Here is a 20,656-nt window from a genome sequence, read left to right on the forward strand (position 1 = left end):
CAATTCTCACTACCTATGTAAATGATTTCAGTAATTACTTAAATTGCTTTTTGATGCTTTCTTGGCTATCAGTTTGGTGTTCCTTTTGGATGCAGTACAGTGCTGAGCCTGGCCATGACATAGCCCAGCTTTATTCAGGTTAGATAAAAAGTAGATCTGGGAAAAGAAGGAGAGGTTCAGGATGCCTGGCTGGGAAAAGCAGAGGATATCTGGCAGAGGAGATCATTTGAGCTGAGTCTTAAGGAAGAAATAACAACGCAGAAGATCCTAAGCTGGTAAACAGCATGGGCAAAACATAGAAGTGTAAAAAGACGTGACCTGTCAGGGAATGATCAGTAGTGCGCCTGAGACACAGAGTATGTGGGGAGGCATGAAGCTGCAAAGGTAGGTTGATGCCGACAGTATACTTAACTATAACTGATGCTTCATAAATAACTGAATGCAATTAGCCCTAAACAGTGACCTCTAACTGCTGATTATGTTACAGTTATTTGTGCCCAAGCCTTGGTGAACAGGGAGTCCCTGGGGGCAGGGACCGTGTTTGATTCATCTTTTGTAGTGCCTAGCATGGTGCCTGTCACCTGGTAAGCCCTCAGTACATGCACAATGAGCTCTTGGGGACCCTCCAAAGGATGTTAGGAAAGCCCCCAGTGGTCCTCAGCCCTGGCTGTAGGACCCTGTTACACTTTAGCAGTCCCCCCCCCCCACCCAGGCCATTCCTGTGTGCAGGCTGGAGCCTGTACCCCACCTTCTTGTTCCTACCTCAGGTCCTACCTTCTGAGGTCCACAACGATGAACGTGCACTTGTTAGGCTCCAACTGTTTGCTGTGCCCCCTGTCTTTGCCCAATACATGGCCTCTAAGCCAGACACAAATCCAACCCACATTCTGGGATAAGGCCCTTCCCCAGAGCTACCAAAGTACTAATCCCTTAGAAAACTGGAAAGAAAAAACAGGAAATTCACTCATATTCCCACCCTGCAACCTTTAGTTATATTGTTCCTTCCAGATTCTGTGTTTTTCGTTACACAGAACAACCTTTTAAGTTTCTCTTCCTTCCAACTAACTCAGTGAAACGCAGTTTAGTGGTTAAGAGCATAAGACCTAGGGGCACCTAGGTGTCTCAGTAGGTTAAGCATCCAACTCTTGATTTTGGCTTGGTCATGATCTCACATTCATGAGTTTGAGCCCCATGTCAGGCTTATGTGCTGACAGTGTGGAGCCTACTTAGGATTCTCTCTCTGCCCCTCCTCTGCTCTTTCTCTCTCTCAAAATGAATAAAATAAACTTTAAAAAAAAAAAAGCACAAGGCCTAGAGCCTGGTTCCCTGGGTTCAAATCCTCACTTTGTTATATGATCTTGGGCAAGTCAGAAAACTACTCTATATTTCATTTTCTTGGGCTATAAAATGAGGATGATAGTAGTTAGGATTAAACAAATAAATGTCTTTACAGTTAGACATCTAAAGCACTTAGAACAATTATCTGATGTTAGTTACTCACTTAATAGCCTCTTCTGTGTTGCCACATCATCTTCATAATAATTTTTAATGGGTGCAATATATTCTGAGTGTCCACACTCTTTACTTAATAGTTACTCCTTTGTTAGATGTTTAAGTTATTTCCAGTCGTTCTGTATTAAAAATAACACTGTCATAAAGATCCTAGGACATGCGTTTTGGATTTTTCCATACGTAGATTACCAGAAGTATGAGGGTAAAGGGCACAAGCATTTTATGCCTTTGGTCTATATTGGGAAATTGTTTTCCAAAAAAAGCTCATAGCATTGTAAAATACAATTTATGCTGGAATTTTTTACTTTTCACTACTCCCTCACCAGCCTTGGACAACATCAGTTTCTTTGATTTGTGCAACTTTAACATTCCACAGATAGTCCCACTGTAACTTTCTTTTCTTTGACTATCATGGAGGATTCCCATTCCCCATGTGATTACTGTGTTGTGAACTCTCTGTCAGTAAGGGTCTACACCAGTTGCTCTAAGAGAGAAAATACAAAGAATTGCTGATTATGTATTTAAAAATGTATTATGTATTATTATGTATTTAAAATCAACCTACTGATTATTTAAAAATGAAAAGCATTAAGGACCTACTCCTCAGGGAACAAAGGGAAGACCAGGTGGCAGCCGGCTAGCGTTGTTGTCTCTGAGGGGTGCACTATGAGGCTGCTTCTGCAACTAATGGACAGACTGCAAACTGGATTCATCCACTGCTTCGGGAACAATCTATTGCTGTGGAAGTGGAAAACCAAGGCTGTGGGGTTTCCAGATTTAGCAAGGTCAAAATGCAGCATGCCTACTTAAATTTGAATTTCAGATAAATAATGAATTTTGATAATAATGAATAATTTTTTAGAATACTTATGCTAATATTGGATGGGAATGCTTACATTAAAAAAAAGTTATTTGTTGTTTATCAAAAATCTAAATTTAAGTGTCCTACATTTTATCCGGGCAATCTCAAGGCGGGGATGATGCTGCAGAAAGCGTTCTTCCTTCCCCCTAACCCAGCCTTTCAGTCACCCTCTGGTGCCCCTCACTGGTAGAGCCCAGCATAAAGCCAGTTAACAAAGCTGGCAAAGCTGGTCTGCAGACAAAGCAGAGTGAAGAGTGGGTTTGAAACTAAGAAACAGTTATACCCAGTAATTGGCACAGTCGATCCTTTTAGCTACTCAGCATCCGTACACCGCGTTGTATGCACTGATACTTCCAGAAAACAACAAAAACAACTCCAACAAAACATATCTTTGCAACAAATGAAGACATTCTCACCTTCTCCTCAAAATGGGGAGAGGCAAAGTCCGTACAGTCATTCTCTTCATCTCTGGAAAACAGTCACACTACCCATCTCTGGTCAGGATTAACTATCTTAAAACTCTGTCACAGTCATGTTTGAAAATTCTGTTACCTAAAGACTAAATTATAGGATTAAGAGGAAGGAGAAGGGAGAATAAATTAGCTAATATATACCATTACATATAATCACATAATACTCAAGGATGAAAATCTGCATGGCTGCTGTATTCCTTGTTTCTGTAACCAGTCGTGAGGCCATAATTGATGTTTATACATTTCTCCCTCAACATCCCATTCCATGCTTTCTTGTCCTCAGACAGGACTTCAGCTGGCCAGGTCCTTTAGTGGGATGACCCAAACCTTTTATATCTGAATGGTGTGAATACTAAGTGGTCCTGCCTCTGTTTTGTTGCAGTAATATTCATTAATATCTACTATTGAGCCTGGAAGTACTAAGACACACCCCAGAGGATCCCCTGGGCTCAGATCTAGTCCTCCCTATCCTCAGTTTCCCCTCAGTTATCAGGATGAATAACCACACCCTCTCTTTCTTTGCCCATTGGTTTCATGGCAAAAAATAAAATAAAATAAATAAGAAAGAAAAAAGTGCCAAATGGCCAGGTGGCACTCTCACTCCTCAATTTGGTAGAACCATGCTGTGAACTCTAATACAGGCATTTGTTTCTTGGGAACCAAATACCTCCAATCCAGAGAGCACAAAATGGAAGAATGTGTACAAGTGAGTTATCAGGTGAAATGGTGAAAGGAGCCACTTCCACTTCAACCCTTTGCTTTCCAGACCCAAATATTCTGGCCATGGAAGAAAGAACACAGTGTAGCATGTGCTAAGTCAAAATACATCCTGTAAAATAGAATTTCACCGTCTTCATAGGGTGTTACCTTGACTAAGTCTTAAGTAGACCATTCTACTGATCTATTAGGCCAGCTGCTCCTAGGTGGTAGAGTACATGTTAAGACCACTGAATTCCTTGGGGCGCCTGGGTGGCGCAGTCGGTTAAGCGTCCGACTTCAGCCAGGTCACGATCTCACGGTCCGTGAGTTCGAGCCCCGCATCAGGCTGTGGGCTGATGGCTCGGAGCCTGGAGCCTGTTTCCGATTCTGTGTCTCCCTCTCTCTCTGCCCCTCCCCCGTTCATGCTCTGTCTCTCTCTGTCCCAAAAATAAATAAACGTTGAAAAAAAAATTTAAAAAAAAAAAGACCACTGAATTCCATGGGCATAAGCCTATTGGTGCATTTCCATTACTGTGAAATGAATTCCTGATCAGAAGCCTTTTGTCTGGAATATATCAATGGTGAATAGGCTATCCACAGATTCCAAACATCCACAGATTATGGCACTGGTAGAGTATTACATGTAGGGAAAGAAAATCTATAGCCAAAATATATTTTTAGTCCATTGAGGATAAATGTCTTTCTTGTCTATAATGGAAAGAGTCCAAAGTAACCATTCCACTGCTAGGTAGATGTTCTTCCCAGAGAATGGTGTCATACCAGGAGCTTAATGTTGGCATCTGCCATTGACAGGTTAGTCATTCAGCAGTAGCAGGTCAACCTTGATGAGAGGAAGTCCATGCATAGCCTCTGTCCTTGCCACCATGGCTACTTGGTACATAAACTCATTGAGCAAACCCTAAGTGGCAGAAGGACACTGACTAACATATACATGACATGCCATTTTGTCCACCTGGTAGAGATAACCTATTTCATTATGCCCTTTGCTCAATTTTCATGTGTGGCACAACTTTGTTCACACTCTACACCTTTCCCAAGATGTCCATCCACACACCCCTATCCTAGGCTTCCTCATCACCAACCTTACTGTTTATTTTATTCTAAGTCCCTGACCATCAGCTAAACCATTAGCAACTGCCAATGAATCAATATAGGTCTAGCCATCTCTTGGACCAAAATGGACAACCAAATTTATAACTTGAAGTCATGTGCATTAGGAATATTTTCCTCACTGTTACCCTTTAGGACTACTTTTCATTGGGGCTGTGAAGCTGCAACATAAATTTCTCATTGATTCCAGCATATCATTAAGCATGATCTGTAAACCAAGCCCAAGCTTTTTTCTCCTTGATCATATGAGGCCCTAGGTGTGCACTGAAGGAGAGGACATCATGCAGCAGAAGTAGGTGTCAAATGAGTCTGAGCCACCTGCTCATGCAACTTATTTGTACCTTTCAGATGGGCTCAAGCCATTTGATGATGTTATGCTACTGGGCACACCCAGCCTTATGACTTGGTTGATAAGATAGATAGCTCAGATCACATAGTCACTTAATGGCTCATGGCTACTTTGTGGTTTCATTTTTAATTTGTTTTTTTTAATCCATTTATACTGTAAATAAATTATTCTATGAGGTTCATGCTTCTTTTTGACCTCTGTTATGTTTGTCCTTGTCATTTCATTTATGAATGATGGTGGTAGCAACACCTGACTATCTGATCTTCTCTCCCAGAGTCTAGTAACAATCCAGGAGCTCTTTCTCAAAAGGACATTTTTCTACAAAAGAGGACATATCTTTGCTCCAAACCTGGATGCTTACAGGCTTCTCTAAGGGCTAGGGAAAGTTGCTTCTTTGGCTACACATTCTAGGTGTGGGAAACTCTGCCAAGGGTCTTCTCTTAGGGTTTGGGAGCCAATGACCAGAGATTGATCTCAGTGCCCTCTGTTACAGGCACAGCCTCTGTCGCTGTAGCGGGGATCCTGGCTGCTCTGAGAATCACCAAGAACAAGCTCTCCAATCATGTGTTTGTTTTCCAAGGCGCAGGTGAGGTAGGTGACATCAGGAGAATAAGGATGGGTGGAGAAGCATGAAGGAAGGGAGGTGTTCGGGGGTGCTGAGAAGAGGAAGCAACACAGGTATATTGTGATAATTGCAGCTGCCTGGACACCAACATTTGGGTGTCTCAAGGACTTAACCAAGCCTCCTAGGAGTGGGGGGAAAGGTATAGAGAAGAGAGAATCTTGGTAAAGCATCTGATAAATGGTGAGCAGCCATTTGCCTTGTATCTGAATATCTACCATATGGATGTTCCCTCCTAGGCAGCCATGGGCATCGCCCACCTCCTTGTCATGGCTCTAGAGAAAGAAGGTGTACCCAAGGCAGAGGCCACAAGGAAGATCTGGATGGTGGACTCCAAGGGACTCATTGTCAAGGTACTGTCAGTCTGGAAACCTAGAGGCTTCTTGACACCTACAGCTATCGGAACTGGACTATAAGAGGTCTCCAAGGGGCAAAGTACTCAAACAAAATAGAAGGCAAACAGGAGGACAAGGTTCTAATCTCCAAAGCAAGAAACACACCCCAAAGTAGCTCTTCCAAAAGCTCTCAATATGTGAGCAAGTTTGTATATGTATGCCTCTTCCAGCTTTATCTCCCACCACTTCTTGCCTTGCACTAACCTCCAGCCACAGTAAATCATAGTTTTCCAGAAGTAACATGCTGTCTCTCCCACATCCTTGCATATTTTGTTCCTCTGCTTGAAATGCCCTTCTCTTTTTCTACATACCCACTCTCAACCATTAACCCCATCTGTTTCCTCCTTGTCTTCTGTTACCTCCTCCAAGTTGCTTTCCCTGAACATCTAGGTGTCAATTCATTTCCTACATTTATGCTCATATAGCCTCCATACATTGCACTTGCCACACTGTAGGGCAGCTGCCCTTTTAATTGTCTCTCTCGCCCCTAATCTATATAGTCTTTATACCAATGCCTGGCATGTAATGAGTACATAATTATGTTTGAGGTGTGGGCCAAAGAATGAATGAGAGAGAAACAGTCCAGCTTCTGACTGGAATGTGGTGAGGGACACAATTGGATGGCCTCCTCCTTTAGGACTTCACTGAGCTCTCCATGTTTTAATGCCCCAAATTTCACTAACATAGAATATCAGTGAAAGATTTTTTAAAAAGATGACAGATGGGGCACCTGGGTGGCTCAGTTGGTTGAGCATCCAACTTGATTTCGGCTCAGCTTATGATCCCAGAGTAGTGGGATAGAGCCCCACATCAGGCTCTGCACTGAGTGTGGAGCCTGCTTAAGATTATCTCTTGCTCTTCCTCTGCCCCACTCCCCCACTCACAGTGTCTCTCTCTTAAAAATTAAAAAAAATAATAAGATGACCGAGATAGGATGAGGGGAGGCCATGGGGCTATCAACCAAGAACAGTAGAGACCTTCCAGAAGAAACTGACCTTCCCTTGTCTCATATAGAACCCAATTACCACTAGAAGGAATTCGTCCTCTCACCCCAGGTCATTCCAGAGCATAGTGCAGGCACAGGTAAAAGCTGCCAGAGATTGCCACACTTCCCTCTTGCCACCTCCCAGCATTATTTTGTTCATCCCATGGAGCTCACCTCTACTCAAATATCCCTCAAAGCTGGTGTCTTCACTCTGATTCTCAGGAGGCCAGCTGACCCAAAGGAGTCATCAGAAACCTTTGTGCTATTTACCGTACTGTCACCCACTGATTCCTATTTGAACAAATGGAAGGAATCCTGAGCTTGTTGGGAACAGCCAACCTTGGCAAGCCTTCTCTGGAACTTAGCTTATTATTGTTCCTGGGGAGGTTAATGGCCCTTGTAAAATACATTCACATTAGCTCCCTGACCTTGGCGGGAGCACAGGCCCCCCATCACTCAACTGCCCCTGTGAGTGCTGGACACCTTGGGGCCAAGGATCCTGGTCAGTCTCAGACATTTCACGAGAGCCTTGCTGTCCTGGCCCCAGAGCCATGACCCTAGCAGCACAAAGAAAGGTTTTATGGATTCTCCACATGTGGCTTGGATTAAAGAAACCTCACACACCACCCCCACATGGTAACACAAACACACATTAAAATCCTCAGGTTCCACCTTAGGTTTTACCAGGAGATCTGCTCAAGAGGATAAGCCACCAGGCTTCTGATAGCTCAGACCAAAGCACAGGGCTCTACAGGGAATGCTCTCAGGATCTCCAGATGCATCCATGTCCTGCCCGGCAGTTCTCAATGCCAAACCGCATTGTGTTTTCCTTTCCCTGCAGGGGAGGAGCCACCTGAACCATGAGAAGGAGATGTTTGCCCAGGACCATCCTGAAGTGAACTCCCTGGAGGAGGTGGTGAGGCTGGTAAAGCCCACAGCTATCATAGGTAGGAGGAGGCAGGAGACCCACTGTTCAGCCCAGCTAACCCTCTTGACTTGCAGGTGGAAACTGAGGCTCAGCAAGGAGGCCTAAGTGATCAATAGAAACACAGCTCTCTCCCCTATCCCATGTCTGCTTCAGTGCCACAGTCTTTTATTGAGTGACTACTGTACAAAAGTCATAGAACTAAGGCACCAAGTTGGGGCTTAGTGATGCAGAATTATCCAGTGCAGCAGAAAAGCACAGGGCTGGTCTGGGAGCAAATGAGTGCTGCTCCCCTAAAGAGGGGACCCTGGCACCTCTTCCTGGCCTGGGAGAGCAGCCCACTCTAAAGGACAATGCCCAGGAATGCCTTCACAGGTACATCTTAACCAGGCAGGGACCTGAAGTGGACCAGTGTTCCCTTAGGGATTAACTGGAGGTCTTACCCAGCTTGAGCAAGAAGACCCTTTTCTCTTTGGCTCCCTCCATTCCTATGGCAGACGCTATCTCTAAGACTCCTAAGTCTTTCATGTTGCACCTGGCTCCCTACCACCACCACTACCACCAGGAGAGGAATGGGTTGTTTATAAAGAGTAGGCATCCCTACTACCCCCCCCCCTTTTCCCTGTAGGTGTTGCTGCCATCGCAGGAGCCTTCACGGAGCAGATTCTGAGGGACATGGCCTCCTTCCACGAGCGCCCTATCATCTTTGCCCTGAGCAACCCCACCAGCAAGGCCGAGTGCACGGCTGAGAAGTGCTACCGGGTCACTGAGGTCAGCGGGGAATCCTTCCTTCCCCAGGCTGAGAGGACACAGTAACAATAATTATGAGTAACCCTGTGAGGGTGAAAAAAAATCCCCACATTACTGATGAGCAAAATGAGGTTCAGAAGGATGAAATAACTTGCCCAAGGTCACCGAGCTAATAAGGAGTAGAGCTGGCCCTCAAACCCAGGTCTGGCTCCAAAACCAGGCTCTTACCATCCTGTTATACTGCTCAAGGTTCCTCTAGTAATGTAGAGTTTTGACCAGAACCTGAGGCATTTGTAGACTCTAGGTCACTTGCACACCTGTCATGTCCTGGGATAGCCCTGTCGGGAGGTGACAGGTTAAAAACCTTCACCTTTCAGTGATTTCTTGGCTGCCAGGTAACTCAGTGGGAGCTAAGCTTTCTGGTCAAATGAACAAGTGTGCTCTCAGCACCTGTAATGTGCTCAGCACAACGCTGAGCCTGTGGGAGAGGATGAAGACGGGCTCAACATCTGGGAAAAATAACTAGGCCACCATTACTGCCTGAAACCAATCTCCAGGTTCCATCTCTGGTTTTCTTCCTGCCTCCAGGGCCGAGGGATCTTTGCCAGTGGAAGTCCCTTTAAGAGCGTGACTCTGGAAGATGGCAGGACCTTCATTCCTGGGCAAGGAAACAATGCCTATGTGTTCCCTGGAGTGGCTCTGGGAGTCATTGCTGGGGGGATCCGGCACATCCCAGATGAGATCTTCCTCCTGACGGCAGAGGTATCGCTGTCCCTCCTCCCTTGCATGCTCCCAACAGGGCCTGTGATCTATACCAGGTCCTACACTGGGCTCCCAAAGAATCCTTCTCTCATCTCTTCTACCCACCTGCCCCTCACCCTAGCAGTGGATCCTCAAAATGCTTGAACCTCAAGCTTCTCTCAACATCACCTTGAGGCTTAAACTTCTCTCAGAGCACGCACACAATTTTTAAGGGGGAATAAGGAATAGTTAATGGGAGGAGGCATTGGCAGGAAGCACTGGTAGTGAGGGGACAGCACTGCCCATATACTTGCCTAGAACAGAGAAGATGCCACCAAAACCATCTGAAACTAGGCTCATGGACCATGACAAGCATTGGATTCTTCCATACACTGATCTTGACCATGTTACTAGGGTAACTTGTTGCAGAATAAGCCCCACTAGGGGCTTATTAAGGGATAGGTTGCAAGTCTGGATCTGAGTACTTGGATATTAAGCACAGATATGGGGGTGCTCCTGCTCCAGGTTTCTAACTAGAAACTCTCCCAAAATGATTCTTTACTGGACATGATGAAAGCAATGAAAGAATATATTAAGAATGACAGCACACATTCCTAATAATGGTGATTAGTAATAACAGCTATAGTGGCTTACATTTACCAAATGTTTACTAATGCCAGGCACTTCACAATTATCCTCACTCTGAGGAAACCAAGGCATAGAAATGTCTGTTTTGGGAGGTTAAACTAATTAAAACCCTAAACAAATACTAAATCTATTTATCCCCACTGAGCACCAAAGGTTCTGCTGTGATTTCTGACATGTTTGCATTTCCCCATCACCGTGGCACTGATGAGAGCCCCGAACCCAGCAAGACATGGGAATGGCTTCCATGCAGCCCTATCTAGCTCCACTTCTATGGGCCCCACAAGGAACTGTCTCATGCTCTAGGTTCCTTCTTACTACATCCTGGTCTTTGAGCACTGGCTCCACAAGGACATGCAAGTAGTATAGACCTGCAAGCACAATAGCCCCCAAGCCATATGCACACTAGCTGTGGCTTCAGGACATGGCTGTCTGACCATCTTGTGTGAGTATTCTGGTATTTCTTCTTGTTGCTGTGTTATTGGTGGTGGTGTGCTATGGCCGTGGGTAGAGCTATTTGAAACCCCCATGGGATGGAAGAGTCACTTCCTGCTTGGAGTTAGCATGAAAGCAGATCCCCCTGTTGTGCAGAAACGTGATTGCTAGAGCCTTCCTATGTAACCCCAAGAGACATCTGCACGCCCACCTCCTAGTGCTGTGGGACCGTTCAGCTCCATCATTTCATGAACAGTGTCCATCAATTACACAGGAACCTCTCCTCAATGCATGTATTAGTCTCTTGCTGCAAGCAGGACAAGATCACTCCCTTCTAGAGCTGACAGTCTAGGCTTCAAAGGATTGGCAAGTTGTATTTCTGAAAGGGGTGCTTTTAAGTTAAGACAATTGAAGTTGAATCTGATTTCCATATGGAAAAAAAACTAATACAACTTTTAGGAGATTTATATATTTCACCTTGACCACTCTGTAAAATAAATATAGTGATTATCCCTATGTGATACTCAAGGGAAGTGAGGCACAGAGAGTCTAAGTTATCTGCACAAGGTCACTGGGCTTGTGAGCAATAGCACCAGGATGGTCCCAGCTGATTTACCCCAAGCTGCAGCAGAGTGTTACCAGTGCCCAGTGTCTTAGAAGTGACCATGCCTCACTCTACAGGATACCTTTTCCAGATGCAGATCTAGCCATGGAAATCCTGCTTCCCTCTGATCCCATCTTCTATACCTCCACCAAGAAAATCCTTCAAAACCCAGAACAGTCCATCTCTCTCACTTCAGACATTCGAATGGCTCCTCAGTGCTCAAAGAATAAAGCCCAAACTCCTTCACATGGCTTCTATATAAGATGTATCATCACTGAGCCCTCCTTCCTTCTCAAGCCTTTAGCCTCCCCCCTACCATCAACCTAGTCAAGGTTCTATTTAGAGTCAAGAACTCACGCTCTCCCCTCCCTCCTTCTCTCCAAGAAATTGCATGTGCTATTGCCTGTCCCTTTTTGGGTAATTCATACTTGTCCTTCAGGTCTTAGCTTATGTCTCTTCTCCTGGTAAGCTTTTCTGAAGATGGCAGACTAGGCCCTGCCTTCCTCTATGCTTCTATGCCCCTTCTCCTTGCACTCACTTCTATGTTAAAATTGTTGTACCTGTTTGTTAATTGCCCACTGACTCCAGACTACAGGAGGAAAAGGGCTTCTCCACCATGGATCCTCAGCAACTAGCACAAAGCCTGGCATCTCACAGAGCTCAGTTAATGTTTGACTCAATGAATGGAAAAGAGACATAGGATGAAAATGAGGCAGAAGAGGAGGAGGCCCTCTTTCCTAATGTCAGCCAAACTCTGAGGCAAGACCAACTCCTTTGGCTCATCCATTCTTGGACATAGTTCTCAGAGAGCACCATGGCTTCTCCCAAATTTAAATCTGACACAAGAAGATTGAGTGGAAGTGGATTCAGAGCCAGCACATAACAGAGGCTGTTCTGCAAGGCTGGCTGAGCACCAGTGCCTGAGGCTGAAGGATGAGGCTTGAGGGGGAGAGTTGGACCTCAGAGACAGGCTCTGTGGGAGGTGTTGTTCCCAGGATGATGTGTGTAGAACATTCGTTCAGATAAAGCCCAAGGCCCCTTTGTGGTGTCACTCAGAGGAGAAGCCTTTCCTCAGGGCTGGAGGAGAGCTCAAGGAGCTCTGAATACAGACAAGATGGTCTAGATGGGTACCCAGGATGTTACTAAGCATGTGGGAGAGGATGGAACTAGGGAAGTGAGAGTCTCAGGGATCTCTGTGCAATAGGCTGGACCAGCCAAGGGGATATCACAGAGTCTGCTTCACAAGCCACAAGTTTATTCACCTTGGTCTTAGTGATTCTTCTTTAGAATTCAGGGTCTCATATTGCTTAAAGCTTCAGCCAGTCTCTCAGTACAGAAAGGATGTGTCCTTGCTTAAAAGCCCAAGCATTAAGCTCCCAGTGGGCCATGAGGTGGCAGAGACTACAGTGGGGAATGGCCATGGTTGGCCACCTGTGTGGGGTGAGGTGAGTCTCTGGGGTAATGGGTTGGGCTTGTTCTGGGAAGGCAGAAACTCAGCTTATTCCTCTTGGTTTTCTCTCCACAGCAAATTGCCCAAGAGGTCTCTGAGCAGCATTTGTCCCAGGGGAGACTGTACCCACCACTCAGCACCATCCGAGATGTGTCTCTGAGAATCGCCATCAAAGTAAGGAGCATCCTGCCCCCAGAAATGTGGTTAGTGAGGCTCAACAGCCTCCTCTCTCTGTGAGTTTAGGAGAGCTAAGGGGATGGCAGCGACGGAGACATCCTGAGCTCCTTGGGCTGCACTGCAGGCAGCCCAAGGCTGGGTGAGAAACTCCTATCTGCAGCTTGAGCCCCACCCCCAACACCCACTCAGGCCAGTTCTGGGAAAGCTCCTGGATTTCCCCTCAAACACCAGGCAAAAAGGTCATTAAAGTCCATAGTCTTGTGGATCAAAATGTGGGTGGAATTTTTAAAAAATGAATCATAAGTGCCCATTTATACAGAAAGGTCAGTTTTTATAGTATCATGGAAAGAGTTCAGGCTGTTGGGTCCCAGCTCCACCAACTACTTCATTTTCCTGAGCCTCAGTTTCCCTCTTTTCCAAAGGCACCAGTAATTCCTTTCTCCCAGAGTTTGAAAAAGATTAAAGAGGACAGGGAAAAAGCTCCATACTCAGTGCCTTTCTTACCAGAGTAGATGCTCATTTCCCCCTTTTATCTCAGAATGACTGGGCCATGGGGTGATCAGGTTCATGGAATATTCCAAGGAAAAATGTCATCCTAGAGACCCTGCAGAGATGATGGGTTTTCGGGGAATCAGAACATGGTACAATAAAGACTGGCCCCAACACTGATAATTATTGATACAGATAATGATTGTATTAGAGTTATACTGTCATTTTTATTAGTATATATATTTTACATTGACCATAAGTTTTCAAAATAATTTCAGAAGACACATTGCACAAAAGCATCTATTCTCCATGCATTGTCCATTGTAAAATCCAGAATCAGCCCTCGACACCAACAGTTCAGCTGATAGTCCCAACTCTGCCCTGTCCATTTCCTTCCTTTGGGGGATATTTAGATTCATGCTCTTCTGAAGCAAAATCTAATATGCAGAGAACAATGTCCAGGCTGTTGTCCCAATTCAGCCCACATTTAGCAGGGGGTAGAGGAGATATCAGGTGTCCAGTATTGGACACCACTCCAGAGAAAGGTCGCATTACTCACACTTTACAGATGAGGAAACTGAGGCTCAGCAATGGTAATGTCACTGCTCAGCACCCACCAGCAGTTGGAAGCAGAGGCAGACATGAGTCTGAGGCCTCTTGATCCTGGCCTAGTGTTTATTTCTACCTAGGCAGAAAGCTCACCATCCCTCTGCTCCAGTGGCTTCAGGGACAACAGTTCGTGGTTCTCCAGGGGGAATTCCCCTTCCACAGGCTCCCAAGCAACCTTCAGGCAACTTTTAGGCAGGTTCCTCCTCAGGTTCCAGTTCCTCAGCCACTATGTTTTTCCCTAGGTCCTCGACTTCGCGTACAAACACAACCTGGCCTCCTACTACCCAGAGCCCAAGGACAAGGAGGCTTTTGTAAGATCCCTGGTCTACACTCCAGATTATGACTCCTTTACACTGGACAGCTATACTTGGCCCAAGGAAGCCATGAATGTTCAAACAGTCTGATGCAGTTTCAGAGTCTGGTATGGGGCTGGAACAACCCCAGCGTAACACTGACAATATAAATGGGTTCTAAAATGGCCATCTTTGTCACTGTGTTTTTCCTTTGAACTTGCTGGTGTGATGGGAGCTACCCAGGCACACAGTGAATGATAGCCTTGTTCCTGAAAGCCCTGAGAATTCCCTTTTCTATAACCCTCTTCTGACTTCCTCCCCAATAATTTCTTAATCCAATTGCCAACAATTAGGCCTTGTGGGAAAGCTAGACTCCTTTCTAGAACTCTGCGTTGACAGAGTTCAGAGTCTAGTGAAGTAGAACAGGTATGGACACAATTCATTTTACCACAGGGGAGAAAGTGGTAAGTCCATGAAAGAAGTGCAGATAAAGGTCAAGCAAAGGTGCCCAGAGAAGGGAGGAGACACTTCCTCTGAGGACATTAGAGAAGGCTTCAGGGGGAAAAGTGTGCACACTGAGTCCCAGGAGTGAAGGACAGGTAGGGGTTGTGGGGAAATGAGGAAAGTAAGGGCAGCCACTGGCCAGAAAGCATGGTCCACCCATGAGGGAGTTCAATCCCTGTTGGAAGAATGTACACCCTTCAAGACTCAGATGGATATGAAGGCTGAGTAGCTGAAGGCAACTCACTAGTCAAAAATAGTCACTGACATGTGGGTTATTTAATGTTAGGATTCCTTTTTGGTTATTACTAAAAGGAAAACTATAAATAAATGTGGGTGTGGAGGGGTCAGCAAGCCAAGGAGTGAAGAGGAAGAGAGACAGGGGAAGAGAACCATGGAATTCTAGGGAAGACTTGATTTCATTTTCCTGGCTCTGGAATTCTCTGTCTCCCACCCTTTACTCTAAAGGAATTCAGCAAACAAGGGCAGTATTCTTATAAAATGTCTTCAGTATGTCCTGGGGGTTTCTTAGACAAGTTCAGCCATAGCTTTCACCTCCCTCATGTCCAGCAGAGGACACCTGGGATGGGGAGGTGGGGACAAGCCTACAGCTCCTGCAATCAAAAACCCTGATAAATTGCTAGGACCTATTGAGATGACAGCTTCCAACCACTAATTTTATTGTATAACACGGAAAACAGTAAACCATGCTTAGGGACCTACCACCACAAACCCCTGCTGCCAGCTCAGCCTCAGAAACCTCACTGCCCACCATGAGTACGTTCTATGTAGCCACCTCCCAGTGACAGGACTGCTGGGTTCCTAGAAGAGTAATTAGCTAAGACACCAATCACCTCTTGCCTAGGTCTTGTTCTTCCAACATCTGCTTCCTTGGTGCTGGTGCTAAACCAAGCATATCCTGAGAAAACATCCCTGTTCTATAATCCCTGGGTTCACAGACAATGAGAAACTCTTCAGAAGAGGATTTGAAGTGAAGCAGGAATGTGAACACCAGGGAATATTTACACTATCTTTTCTATATCCTGTACCCCAACTACATGTCCTTTATACTCAGTGTAATAGAAAAGAAAAATAGTAGAGAAAGGCAATGAAACAAAAACAGGTTCTTTGAAAAGATCAACTAAATTAATAAATTGTAGCTATACTGACCAAGAGATCAAGAAGATATAAATTCCATTCCCTTTGTTTCAACCACACTGAACAGATGGCACTAAACACATGCACTTTCAGGCCTATGCTCTTACACATGTTGGTCTCCATCTATAGAGTCCTTCCCACCCATTCCCTTTATCAGTTAAATCGAAGTTCACCCTAGCTTTCTGCCTGGAGGCATCATTCTTTCTTAGAGTTCAAATGCAATTGGCTCCTGAACTCTTCCTGGACAGAGTTAATAATTAAATAGGAAATCAACAACAGTAAAAACAAAAAAAAAAAAAAAAAAAAGAAAGAAAGAAAGAAAGAAAGAAAGAAATTTCTAACCATTTGGAAATTAAACAATACATTTCTAAATAACCTGTGGCTCAAAGAAGAAATTTCAGGGTAAATTATATGTGTGCTGGATGAAAAAATATGTATTAATGAGTTGTAGCTAAAGCAGTGCTTGGAGGGAAATTTTATATCTCTAAATAAATGCCTATATCAGGAAAAAAGTCTCAAAGGAATAACATAAACTTCCTTTAGAAACAAGATAAGCAAACAAAATCCAAAGCAAGTTAAAATCAGAGCAGAAATAAATATACCTATAACAAGTAAAGAATTTGAATTAGTAATTAAAAATCTTCCCACCCAAAAAAACCAAAAAAACACTTCACACTAAGAAAAGCACAGGCCCAGATGCCTTCTTTGGTGAATTTTATCAAATATTTAAAGTAGAAATAACACCAATCCTTCACAAACTCTTTCAGAAAATAGAGGAGGGAGTATTTCTCAAATCATTCTATGATACTAGTATCACCCTGATATCAAAACTACAGACCAATATCCTTCACAAATATAGATGCAAAATCTTAAAATATTAGCAAACTAGAGAGAAGTGAAGATGACAGAGTAGTATGGGGACCCTGAGCTTGTCTAGTCCCTGAAACATAGCTAGATCAACACCAAACCATTTTGAACACCTAGGAAATTGATCTGAGGATTAATGCAACAAATCTGCCTAATTTCAACAAGAGATCTTGGCAGGTATTTGGTGTAGACAGGAGAATTGTGAGAGAGAAAAGCCATCGTGCTACAGAGTGTAGGGAGCCGTTTTTGCTGAAACAGGACAGAGAAAGATGGAAAGAGTGTAGCACATCAGGATCGTGATAGTTGAAAGGGAAAAAGAGGGTTCTATACTGCCAGTTTTCTATAAACAGTGGAGCACAAAGTCTGAAGGTTTGGAGCTCAGTGTCTGGCAGTGCTCCAGTGAGGAAGCAGGGTCAATCTCCAGGAGCAGGCAGCATATTCTGAGGGTTCCACGTGCAGTTCCCTGCTTGGAATGCATTTGGTAGAGGTAATATGGCTTCTCCAGGGGCAAAAGTACCAGCTAACTCCAGAGAGCTGCCACATTTACTGATATAGGAACAAAGACACTAACGACAGAAATATCTGGCACTGGCTGTGTCTTGCAATTTACCATAAACTCAGCCATTGTGTCTGCACAGTTGCACAAACATTTGCTGGGACAAGTTGGTACCTGGCCATTGCTTGGTGAGAAAATCCCTTAGAGGATCAATGCAGGTCTGAGCCCCATGGGTCTGAAGTGTGAGGGTGTGAAGCACAGCCCCATCAGAGATAAAACTCTAGAGGGAGGTGCTGCCTGGCAGGCAAGCAGCTTGGCCACAGACAGGGTAAAGGCAGGGAGTGGACAGAAGCCTGAGACAAAGGAGGGGTACTTGAAGGTATGTCTGTGAGAGTGTGAAATTCCTGCTCTGGAGACTAGAGAGGGGGGTGAAGCCATTTTCACCTCTAGCCCACCCGCACTGATCAATCACAGTGAGCTAAGCAGTGCCACCAAGTGGAGAATGGAGCCATTATACCAAGGCCCACCCACCCGCGCCCTCCAGGCACATCCACCAAAAGACCAGCACAAATCCCTCCCTCCTGCTTCGTCTACAGATCATAGTGTGCTGCAAAGTGTCATTTCTAGGGGAAACTGGGTCTAGCTTCATTTGAGTTTCATTTTGCTTGCTTGTTCATTTCTTTGTTTCTTTGCTTCTATTTTTATGTTGGTTTTTTTATTTTCTTTTACTTTCTTGGATACAGAAAGCAAGTCTTTTATTCTACTTTATTTTCTTCATTTTATTCTATTTTTTAAATTTTTAATGTCTAATTTTTTATCTTTCTCTTTTTTCTCTTTTCTACCAAGCTTCTCTTAAGCAGACTGAAACACACCTAGGATCTAGCTTCCTTTATTTGATTTTTTTCATTTTAATTTATTTTATTAATTTTTTTCTTCCTCCAAAATGACAAGATGGGGGAATTCACCCCAAAACAAAGTATAGGAAGGAATCACAGCCAGGGAATTAATCAACACAGATATAAGTTGTCTGAACTAGAATTTAAAACCATGATTATAAGAATACTAGATGGATTTGAAAAAATCGTAGAAGACACCAGAGAATCCCTTTCTGCAAAGATAAAAAAACTAAAATCTAATCAGACTGAAATTAAAAATGCTATAACCAAGATGCAATCTCAAATGGTTGCCATGACAACAAGGATGAATGAAGCAGAGTAACAGATCAGTGATACAGAGGATAAAATTATGGAAAATAATGAAGCTGGGGAAAAAAGAGGAAACAAAGACAAAAGATCATGATACAAGACTTAGAGAACTCAGCAACTTATCAAAGAGGAATAGCATTTGTATCATAAGAGTCCCAGAAGATGGAAAGAAAAAGGGGCAGATAGTTTATGTGAGCAAACTGTAGCTAAAAACTTATCTGGGGAGGACACAGACATAAAAATCCAAGAAGCACAGAAAACTCTCATTAGATTCAACAAATGCCAACTATCACAAAGGCATATCATAGTCAATTTCACAAAATACACAGACATGGAAAGAATCATGAAAGCAACAAGGGAAAAATGTCCTTAATCTACAAGGGAAGACAGATCAGGTTCTTAGCAGATCTGTCCACAGTAATTTGGCAGGCCAGAAAGGAGTGGCATGCAATATTCAATACGCTGAATCGGAAAAATATGCAGCCAAGAATTCTTCATCCAGTAAGGCTATCATTCAGAATGAAGGAGAGATAGAGTTTCCCAGACAAACAAAAGCTAAAGGAGTTCATAACCTCCTAAACCAGCCCTGCAGGGAAATTTTATGGGGGACTGAGTGGAGGAAAAAAAAAAACCAAGACCAAAAGCAACAAAGACTAGAAAGGACCAAAGAACATCACCAGAAACACCAACTCTACAGGCAACACAATGGCACTAAAGTCACATCTTTCAGTAATCACTCTGAATGTAAATGGACTAAATGCTCCAATGAAAAGACATAGGGTATCAAAATGAATAAAAAACAACAACAACAACAACAAGATCCATTTATATGCTGCCTACAAGACACTTGTTTTATACCTAATGACACTTGCAGATTGAAAGTGAGGGGATGGAGAAACATCTGTCATGCTAATGGATGTCACAAGAAAGCCAGAGTAGCCATACTTATATCAGACAAACTAGATTTTAAAATAAAGACTGTAACAAGAGGTGAAGAAGGGCATTATATCATAATTAAGGGTTCTATCCGCCAAGAAGATGTAACTGTAAATATATATGCGCCCAATGTGCTATCGCCCAAATATATAAATCATTTAATAACAAACATAAAGAAACTCATTGATAATAGCACAATAATAGTAGAGGACTTTAACACCCCACTTATAGCAACGGACAAATCATCTAAGCAGAAAATCAACCAAAAAATGGCTTTGAATGATACATTGGGCCTGATGGACTTAAGAGATATACTCAGAACATTTCATCCTAAGGCAGAAGAATACACATTCTTCTCAAGTGCACATGGGACATTCGCCAGAATAGATCACAACTGGGTCACAAATCAATGCTCAACAAGCACAAAAAGATCGAGATCATACCATGCATATTTTCAGACCACAACACTATTGAAACTTGAAATCAACCACAAGAAAAAATGTGGGGAAAAAAACCCAAAAACTTCAAGGTTAAAAAAAACATCAAAAACATCCTACTGGGGGAGGGGCCAAGATGGCGGAACAGCATGGAAATTTTTTTGCATCTCTCATGCCTGAAATGCAGCCAGATCAACACTGAACCATCTTGCACACCTAGAAAACTGATTTAAGGATTAACACAACAATCTGTACAATGTGATCCACAGAACTCAGCAGGTACACAGTGTGGAGAGGTGAACTGGAGGAGAGTGAAGCCAGAGAGGGCAGGAAGCTGATTTTGCTTGTGGAGAGAGGACAGAGACAGGGGGAGAGTACAGGAAAAACAGCTGGAGGGAAAAAGGAAAGCAGCTGGAGGGAAAAAGGAAAAGTGGGAACAGCTGCAAGAGTTGGAACAAAAAAGGGAGAAAAGAGAAAGGAGAGGGTTTAAATTCCATTAAGACTCTATAAACGGGGAGCATAGAGTCTGAAACTCCATAGCTAGGCACCTAGCAGTGCTCTAGTGGAAAGGATGAATCCCTAGGAGCAGAAAGAGAAGTCCAAGGGGTCCTCAGGCCACATGGGGAGTAGGGGTTCCACTGCTGGGAGCACATTTGATACAAGCTGTGTGGCCCCCAACAGGCAAAGGTCCCAGTGGACCCCAGAGAACAACCACATTCACTGGTGTTGGAACAAGGACGTTAAGGGTAAAGCCTGGTGCCAGATGTATGTTATGATTTGCCATAGTCCCTGAAACACTGCTGCTACACAATCACACAAACTTTTTTGGGGATGGGCTGGCATCCAGCCACAGTTTCTGGGCATCAGCAGCAGCAGGGTCTCATGAACGTTCCTGGGAGCGGGCTGGCAC

The 20,656-nt window shown here is 44.0% G+C and overlaps 1 protein-coding gene across 3 annotated transcripts in view; it reads left to right on the forward strand.

Moving 5' to 3' along the window:
* The window catches only part of ME3 (malic enzyme 3), a 184,715-nt gene extending 170,382 nt beyond the window's left edge, over positions 1-14,333 (forward strand). For all 3 annotated transcript variants that reach the window (XM_043579987.1, XM_043579986.1, XM_043579989.1), the window contains 7 exons: positions 5,520-5,617; positions 5,888-6,001; positions 7,870-7,975; positions 8,582-8,724; positions 9,292-9,465; positions 12,654-12,752; positions 14,096-14,333. In XM_043579987.1, the coding sequence (XP_043435922.1) occupies positions 5,520-5,617; positions 5,888-6,001; positions 7,870-7,975; positions 8,582-8,724; positions 9,292-9,465; positions 12,654-12,752; positions 14,096-14,257 (896 nt within the window). In that variant the 3' untranslated portion in view covers positions 14,258-14,333. The remainder of the gene's footprint in view (positions 1-5,519; positions 5,618-5,887; positions 6,002-7,869; positions 7,976-8,581; positions 8,725-9,291; positions 9,466-12,653; positions 12,753-14,095) is intronic.
* Positions 14,334-20,656: the final 6,323 nt, after the last annotated feature.

The sequence above is a fragment of the Prionailurus bengalensis genome, chromosome D1 (assembly GCF_016509475.1).
Source record: "Prionailurus bengalensis isolate Pbe53 chromosome D1, Fcat_Pben_1.1_paternal_pri, whole genome shotgun sequence".
Classification (NCBI taxonomy): Eukaryota; Metazoa; Chordata; class Mammalia; order Carnivora; family Felidae; genus Prionailurus; species Prionailurus bengalensis.